We start from the raw sequence: 9483 nt of genomic DNA, 5'->3' as shown, positions 1-9483 counted from the left end.
GTGTAAATATGTTTGTTTTACTATTATTATTATTATTATAACTAATTCTATTTTTTTTCTATTTCTCATACTTTATGTATATTTTGTCTCTCCTATGTCTACTTAATGTGTATTTCTGTTATTCTGATTTGTGTAATTTTTTTTCTTTTGAGCTGCTGTAGCACAGGAATTTCCCATGTGGGATTAATAAAGTCTATCTTATCTTATCTTATCTTAAACACCTGAACTAGGAGCCAGTGAGCTCACATAACAAACGCAGTATGCACAAAGTATGACCACCAGATGGCTCTACAAAATATTTAGAAGAAAGAAAAGGATAATGTGACAATGATATAATGAAAAACAAGATAAGGTAAAACATGGGTGAGCAAACAGTAAAAAACATAATATAACCATTAATTTCTGGCAACCACACCAGACCACACATCAGAACAACACGTCGAAGTGGTTTTGAATGAGATTTTAAAATAATTATATTAGACGTATCCTCATTCTATCCTGGCTGCCATTGCCGCCAATCATCAATTCTTTTCTTTTAAAAATCAACTGATCTCCATTAAAAATTGCTTTTATCTTAATATTATTTTTGCAAGTCCAGCAAAAAACACACTTTACATGCTTGATAGTCCTCAGTTTCATTGCTTGAATCCTGTGCCCCTAGTGTTTGTTTGACGTTAATGACCCCTGTGTTGTCTCCCGAGACCGGTCTTTTTCACAGTGTATTCAAGGGCCAGGCAGCTAGCGCATCAAGGAGAGATGCCTGGGGCGGCCTCTTGCTCACCCAGTAGAGCGTGTGCCCCATGTAGGCTGAGGCCTTTGCAGCGGCCCGTGTTCGAACCTGACCTGCTACCCTTTACTGAGTGTCTTCCACTCTCTTTCTCTCCCCCCTTTCCTGTCTATCCACTGTCACTATCAAAAAGATGCCTACGATTTGAGACAAAAATGAAATCGTGCTGAAACCACGCAGGAACTCATAGTGCACCTTTAAGACCCAGGGCTAAAAAATATCACTTAGGCAGACATTGTGATTTCAAACTTAGTGAGAAAAGGTATAGATCGGCACTTCTTTGTTAATCAGAGAAGGGACGGACCAAGGATTCTACAGATGAAAGTGAAACTACACAGGTTTGCAGGGAAACAATATCAGCAGCAGGCAGACTGCCATGGAATGTGTGTAGCTCGCTGCTCATTCACTCTTCCATAACACCAACCGTTTTTTTAAGGTGTGATTCAATAGAATATTCAAAACACACCCGTATATCAGAACAACACCTTTTCAAAGTCAGACTACGCTGAGCACAGCCAGTGCCATCTGATCTTTAACATAAGCAGGTTTAGGCCTGGTTGGTCCTGTTGAGAAACTCAACACTACAGGTGTGCTAGATGACTGTTTAGATCATTAATGATAAAAATGTCTCCATGTTTACAGATAGATTGTTATCGTACTACAGTGCACATGCTATCTAAACTTTTCTAAACTATAAACTTGCTTTCTCAACTTAAAGCAGCTGGAGTCTAAATAATACTACACATGGTTGCTTAAATTAGAGGTACATACTGTATTGTGGTAGAAATTATACATTTTGTTATTTCATCCAACTGTTTCCTACTACAACACACATTTTGTTAGAATCACAAGCTGATTGCATCCCAATCCTTTTTTTATTTCACAAACTCCAACATCTAACCATTTATGATAGTTAGGTTTTTCAGTGTAATTCTCTTTCATGAACACAATTCATAGAGAAACATCTTCCATCTGCTGGATGTTAATATCCACAGAGAAGTTCAAGGCACACAAGTGCTTTTTTAAAGATGTTCTGAACCTGCTGGGCAAAATAATTATCCTGTATTATCTTGTCCAATCTTGTGATAGGTCAAGGTAGGGTGGTCGTTGTAATGGAATACATTTTTGGACTTCCCCCTTACCTGCATGTCAGTTGGTTGAACAATGCAAGCCTGAGCATGTGTCAGAGCGGATCCAGCTACTCTAAAAGATTGATGATGATAATGCTCCAAGATGAAGTGGATTCAACTTTTAATTCCATGTTTACTGATGTCAACTAATGCCTGTGGTAAGTAAAAATTCATCAATGCTACTGCTGAATTATGAGGCGCAATTATGTGTTCTGCAGCTGCAGAACAAAGACTGCACAACACCAAGCTGGGGTTGGTGTGAGGATTTGTTGGCAGGAACCAAAAACTCTTTTCATTTTCTTTCATTTTTAAGTTAAGGTAAAACATAACTAATTACTATGTCTTCTACTCCATAACATTTCATTTGCATTTTTTATGATGGCTGAAGTTAAAACACCTAGATTATGCAGATAAAGATTTGAGAGAAAAACAAATATTGTTCTTAAGTAAACATCTTGTTTCTCCACTATAAAGAAAACAAAACTAAAGAAAAGCAGTTTTATCTTGATGATGATATGTTTGTAGGTTTAAACTGATCTTAGAGCAGGACCTTCACAAAAAGCAGGACTTTTACTTAAGTCAAAAGTGCATCAGACTTCTGTTGATTTGAATAGCTTGCTATATAATACTCTTTAGGAAACAACTTTACTGCATAGTGGGTGGGCGAGTGTATGCATTACATGCATTTAAAGATGACATTGTTCCAATTAGTTGAGTAGTTTTATTCTTTGAATTCTACACATTGATATGCAGACCAGGAACCTAATGGCACAGTTCCCACAAAGTATTAACATACACAGTTTCACTGGTTGCAGTTTGTTCATAAATGCATTTTTTCAAACTACCCATTCTATCTGAAACAACACTTGATTTTATATCAATCACCCTATAGTTTAAGAGATACTGACCACCTTTTTTTCTCTGTACCACATATATCAAAAGAAATTGGGAGGAGAGCCTTTAAATGTAAAGCCCCTTCCGACTGGAATGGTTTACCTAGGTCTTTAAGATCTATCTCCTCTTTTCATCAGTTTAAGATGGCTCTTCTTAATTATTTTCATACAAGCTGCAACTGTTTTTTTTTTCTTTAACTGTATATGAATGACCTTCACTGTTTACTGTCTAATATTTAATGGTTTAAATGGAGAGGATATGGGTGGTTTTGGTGTGAAGGAGAGCTTTGCTTTTGTTTGTCAGGATTAGGGTTGGGTATCGTTTTTTGTTTTTTTGATTCCGGTGCTAAATCGATACTTTTAAAACGGTGCCGGTGCCTAAACGGTGCCTGAACCGGTACTTTTCAATAAAGTAAAAAAAAAAAAAAAAAGAAGAAGAAAAAAAAGAAGTCAGTGACTTGTTTATTGCTAAGGCCATGGTCAAAATTAAAGATTTAATAATAATGTAATAACTATAACAATAACTTATTTCACCAGTAAATTGCTGTTGAACCCCAGATGGGAAAAGGGTATTTTACAATTACTGTGAATGCACCACGAGGCTACCTGTTTTAAGTGAATGCACCGTCTGTGTTGTTTAATTCCGACAACGGCAGCTGCGAGTGAACGCACCGTCTGTGTTTTTTAATTCCGACAACGGCAGCTGCAAGTGAACGCACCGTCTGTGTTGTTTCATTCCGACCATATAAACATAGTACTACTAGTACTACTAGTACTACTACTGTATATCTATGAATTGCGACAACGGCAGCAGCTGCTGCGCTGCAGAGCAGACTGTTACATCCCGCTGTTGAAGTCCTCCACAGTGAAATACAGTCAAACTTTACACTGTTTAACGTTAGCTGTCAGCATTTTACCGGTGTTTAATCCAGCTGCTAGCTAAAGGTAGGCTAACGTTACATGCTGTCAGGTGTAGTGTAAAGTCAAGCACCGAAATGAGGCACCGAAACTTTCGTTCTTATTCGGTCTCGTTACTACCGTTTACGTCGGCACCGGTTCCCTATTGGCACCGAGTTTCGGTACCCAACCCTAGTCAGGATGTAGCCTATGTATGTCTGATGATGTATGTTTTTCTTGAGTTTTCCTCAAGTTGTTTTGTCTAATTGTGAATGTATTGTATATGTTTGCCTTTAAGGACCCCCTTGATAACGAGATGCTACATCTCAAGGGGTTATTCCTAATAAAAGAATGTATTCCACAGGGACAAAGACTTTAGACGGAAAAAGTGTTTTTAACATCAATCCATTGGGAGACAGGGTTCGTCAAACCTCTAAAGTCACTCAGTGATGATTCTTTCTTGTTGTGTTTTATACACTTGATAGGACAATGTGCTCCGCTATTTGGAGGAAGATCTCATGAATTTCTTTGTAATCAGAGCTACATTATTTTACCAAGTTTTACTTAACAATATGCCAACCGTGATTATATTAGACAGTATGGACCAACGGTAATGTCAGGGTTGCAGCAGGTGGACCCAAACGCAAGACTCTCCCAGCAAGTGTGCAGAACAAACTCTTTATTTTGACTCAAACAACTAATAAACTCACAACTACAGATGAACAGAGAGAGACAAAACAAAGGAACAAAGGGGTGTAGAAATACACAGACCAATAAACAGAAAGACAGGGGATTGGACAAGACAGTAACGAGCAACAGGTGAGAATAGAAACGGAGGGAAACTAACCTGACAATTGGGAACAGGTGAGAACAGAACTGGAGGGAAACAAACAAGAGAGGAAGTGCAAACCATATAAGGGGAAGGGCGGAGACAAAGACAGATGACAGACAGGTAACAACAGAACACATGGAACACAGCAACAACCACAGATAACAACAACATACACAAAAAGGCCACAAGAGTGGCACAAAGGCAATCAGTCTCAGCCGGATCCTGACAGGTAAAGTCCTGTTCCTATCTCACACTGTAATCCAGTAGTGGATTGTCCTCAGATCTGAAGTAACAACAGTTTAAAACAGATGCTGAAGTAATAGTTGATGCTGGATTTTGACTTATTTGACTTAGTCTCCTGTCTGAACTCAGCTGTGTTTGGTCTTGAATTTGTCTTTGATTCCTAGTATGTGGTCCTGACTACAAACCTAAGCACAGTAAGATCAATCATAAGAATTCAGTCTTCTCAGAATTCAGGCTTATCTGTACACTTGCTCCTTAGTTCTATAAAGTCAGGGGCCATTCCTTGCCTCTCCTATTATATTATACTATTACTCATATTGTGTGAGTGGCAGTTAATATATTTGCATATGACATTTTTAAATTCACATATGACATAAAGATAAGCCCATAAACCTCATAGAGTGTAAGTTTTGACCCTTTAAATGTTTTCTTTTTCTTTTCAGGTTCCCACTCTCTGAAGTTCTTGTCTACAGGACGTGTGCAGCCTGGAGATCAGCCTTTAGTTGAACAACTAACTGTATTTGATGGAGTTCCCATCTCTTACTGTGACACCCTGACGAAAAGAGAACAACTCAAACCTACCCTGGAGTCCCAAAAGTTTCCTGAAAACTGTCATGAAGCGAGTCTTAATATCATATTGTCTCTCTACGGGATTCCAAGACTCATGAACAGCACAGTGTGTAGGCTACGTTTTGTGTGTGTTTTTTGTGACATGATGATAAAAGCTGCCTGATCCAAAACCAGAAGTTAATCTTGCAGTCTTCCTGTACAGATGTTGTACAGCGGCGGCGGGGCTGCATCCTGTCAGCCAATGGGATGGTGTTTGCTTTTGAAGCCTGGGCAGTAGATGGGATGGACTTCATAAGCTTTGACCCTGAATCTCAGAGATGGACGTCCCAGTCTCCCTCTGCAAGACCAGTGGAACAACTCTGGAACAAGAATACATTAATGAATCATGCCTATAGACACTTCATCAGAGTGGAATGTCCACAGATGATCCAGGAAATTCAATTAAGACCAATACAGCAGAAAACAGGTAAGAGCTGGAACAGTGCACACACACACACACACACACACACACACTTTCTTCAAAACTTGACATTTTTAGCTTGCTAGCTCTAAGTTTGTTGTGGTTTCCCGAAGCGAAGGGAGTTTAAGAACAGCAACACACACAGAGTGGAAGGTGAGGCGATGTGGGGCAGTTATCCTGGAAATTGATACTTTGATACTTAATATATCATTTATTTCTCTGCAGAGCTACGTGTTTTTGCCAAGCCCATTGTTGACACAGACCAGGCACTGCTGAGGTGTCATGTGACGAGTACTGACAAATCAGTGAGCTCGGTGCATCTGATTGGAAACGGGGCTTCCAGGGCCAGTTGGATCAGGGTAACTGGACCGATGCCTGCTGAAGACGGATCCGTGATCCTCCGACTGACAGCTGAGATCTCCAAGAGCCGAAACACTGTCACGTACGGCTGCACAGTACAAACAGGAAGTCACAACACCACCGTCTTTTGGGGTGAGGCCTTTTTTGAGGTTAACAAAACATGGTTGTAATATTTTGGTTTACATAGTTTGAAAATGAAAATAACAATTCCATGCTAAAAGCTTTAGTCAGTATCGGTATTTAGAATTTATACCTCCATGGTACTCTAAACCTGTTTTTTAAAATCTGATCGTTCCTATTCTTAGTTTCAAACAGAGAGGACAGAATGGAGAACTTTTCATGGGTTTTCAAGATCTTCTGTCTTTCCTTACAGATGGGAATACTGTTGACGGCAGAAACCTTCTTGATAACTCAAGAGTGTTTTGGAAAATCCTGCAAGTAATCCTTGGAGTCGTCTGCGCTGGGTTTACAATCGCTAGTATATACCGTGCAATCCGATATCTGGTTAAATGTGGTAAGACTTATTATTTCTGTTTTCAGAAATTCACTACAGCGACATCAATAAACCGATGGGCTCAGTCGAAATATGAGTCAAAATATAAGTACCAAGAAATGTCGGAGCAGAAATGGCAAAAAATAAATAGTAAAATAAATAAATGTATGTATTTCATACAGCAGATGTGTTGGACCCATTTATGAGTCCGCTGTGATTCTGTTTCACCTCCCTTCTTCTATATACATACACACACACACACACACACACACACACACACACACACACACACACACACGCATACACAAACATACACACACATGCACACTTTCTGCATTCATCTCGCACACACTTTCTGCATTTCACTCATCCACAATACTTTCTATTCCTCTCTTTCTCTTCTCTCTCTATCACTTTTCAGTGTCGCCATTATTGGGGTCAGGTTGGGTTTTAGAAACAGAGTCACCATTACATACTTTGTCCACTGGAGAGGAACTTTATTTTTCAATTGTAAAATGTACAGCTCACTACATCTGTTGGTCACATTTCTTCAACATGTGTCCTAATTGTGATTTTCCTTGCAGTGAAAAAGAAGCCCAGTCCTCCTTCAAGAGTTGATCCACAGCTGGTTGAGCAGTTTACCAGGATGATGGAGAGTGTTGCTTCTCCAGATCTGCAGAGCGTTATTTTTTCAGTCACACAAGGGAGAGAGGGAAACAGAAAGTCCCACGAGCAGTGGGAGATGGTCGTTATGTTAAGGGATCAAAGTCACTATGACCCAGAGTACTTTGCTGATAAAATTGAGGGGCCACAGCGATAGTTAATTGAGGAATGGAGCAGGGAATTTGAAATTGTAGAAAGACAAACATATTTAATATCAACTGTGAACATCAGGTTTTACTGTCAGTCTCTCAGAGACGCTGTTATTTTGCACTGAATCCATTAATTACAGAACTGTGTTCATCATTCTCTACAGTGACACATTTGAAACTTTAGAAATCCCAGTGGTTTTGTGTCATTATCGGAAAGTTGTAAGGACAACACGTCATTTTTCATAATGATCAAAAGTGAAGAATTGCATTGTGGACGTTCACACTGAGATTTCAGACACTTCAATACAACGGTCCAACGTATATATGGTGAACCATGCAGCAAAGAGGGAATGATTTTGGACACAGCTGCACTTTCCATTTATCATGGCCGTTAATATGTACGTTATTGAAGAGGCTACAAAACACAGGCTTTAAAGCTGGGGGAGAGTTAAGGTGGGAAAATAGAAGACTTTCACCTGGGAAACTGATGTTCCTGTCCCTGAAATACTACTTAAGATGACCGGTGTATGAACGCAAACCAAAAACTTTTTTCTTATCCTAACAAGTTTTTTTGGCGCTTAAACTTAGCAAACTATGACATTTATAAGAAATGTGTCTACTGTGAATACTAAAAGAGCCATCTCACTTTTGATGGGACACAAATTGAAAAAGTGTCCAGTTTAGAGTATTTGGGCATTTGGGTGGATGATAAGCTGTCTTTTAAACCACACATAACTGAACTTGTAAAGAAATTAAAGCCAAAATTGGCATTCTTTCATATACATAAATCTTGCCTCACCCAAAGTTGTAGGAAACTGATTGTTCAAACTACGTTTCTATCAGTTTTAGATTACGGGGATGTCATTCATATGCATGCAGCTTCCTTTACAAAGCCACTTGATGCAGTTCATCACTCTGCCCTTAGATTTATATCTGGTGACGGATTCAGAACTTACCGCTGTCTCCTTTATCAAAGTGTTGGCTGTACTTTTCATGATGCACTTTATTTATTTACAAAGCCTTGCTTAAAAAAATTGCCTGTATGTATGTGTGTAACAAGCTTGCTGAATTTTAAATCGTATCACTATAGCACTCACACTAGTGATTCCTTGGTCTTAAATATTCCATTTGTTAGGACAGAATTTGGCAAAACTGCATTTGAGTATTATGCTCCATATAAATGGAATTAGCTGCATATTCTAAAGAAATTAAACAGCCTGATTCCATATAATCACTTTAAATGTCTTCTTCATGAGCCTATGTGTTCTGAATGTAGATGTGCACTTTAAGTTGTTTAACATTCTGTAATTGTTTTGTGTGTGTACTGTGTATAGCAACTGTATGTCATATATGAACTATGTTCAATAATTTTTATTTATATTTTCATTTTATATGTGATGTAATCAGGACGATATGGATATAAGAGCTTGGTCTGTCCACAGTTTAGGAGAATCACAGCAGGGTTTCTTTCCTCTCCTGAACAGTTGCATTTTATGTTTTTTTTCTATTATTTGATGTCTGACATATTTCTGCAATAAAAAGAAATCAAAGTCTTCATTTTTTGTCAAATATGTAATGTATGTTGTTTGAATGAATTTTAATGTTGACACTGCATTACATCTCCTCCTAAGTGTACAGTGTCTTTTGTTTGACAATCTTTCTCGTCTGAAAGACATTTATCAAAGTGTTACACAGACGTCCGTGTTAATAAGTCACTCTCTCACAAGCAGTCATGTTTACTGTCTTTATGTATGTTAAAATGCACACTAATAATCTGATTACTAGTCTAATGGTTTTGACCATATCCAGGGTAAGTTATGATCATCTGCAGTGGATTTACACTTTTTAATATCTTATTTCTACTTTTTATACTAAATAACAGTCTTTTGTAATTGGATAAGGGCCCAAAGACATTTAGTTTGTTGGCGGGTTCTTTGCCAAAGCAATGGCGCAAAACAACATTGGAGACCTTTTTTATTTATTTGTTTTTTACTCAGTAACGAAAT

General features: G+C 38.4%; 1 protein-coding gene across 2 annotated transcripts; it reads left to right on the top strand.

Moving 5' to 3' along the window:
- Positions 1 to 1952: 1952 nt before the first annotated feature.
- Positions 1953 to 7796, top strand: LOC120549706. 2 transcript variants are annotated; one of them, XM_039786798.1, is made up of 6 exons: positions 1953 to 2075; positions 5226 to 5462; positions 5555 to 5818; positions 6038 to 6304; positions 6546 to 6686; positions 7250 to 7796. In XM_039786798.1, the coding sequence occupies exons 1-6, from the start codon at positions 2021 to 2023 to the stop codon at positions 7483 to 7485; spliced, it is 1200 nt and encodes a 399-aa protein (XP_039642732.1). In that variant the 5' UTR covers positions 1953 to 2020; the 3' UTR covers positions 7486 to 7796. The 2 variants fall into 2 exon arrangements, with proteins under 2 accessions (XP_039642732.1, XP_039642733.1); XM_039786799.1 differs by lacking the exon at positions 1953 to 2075 and adding an exon at positions 4478 to 4768.
- Positions 7797 to 9483: the final 1687 nt, after the last annotated feature.

Source organism: Perca fluviatilis, chromosome 20 (genome assembly GCF_010015445.1).
Source record: "Perca fluviatilis chromosome 20, GENO_Pfluv_1.0, whole genome shotgun sequence".
In the NCBI taxonomy this organism is placed as follows: Eukaryota; Metazoa; Chordata; class Actinopteri; order Perciformes; family Percidae; genus Perca; species Perca fluviatilis.
This window is presented reverse-complemented; position numbering and strand designations above follow the sequence as displayed.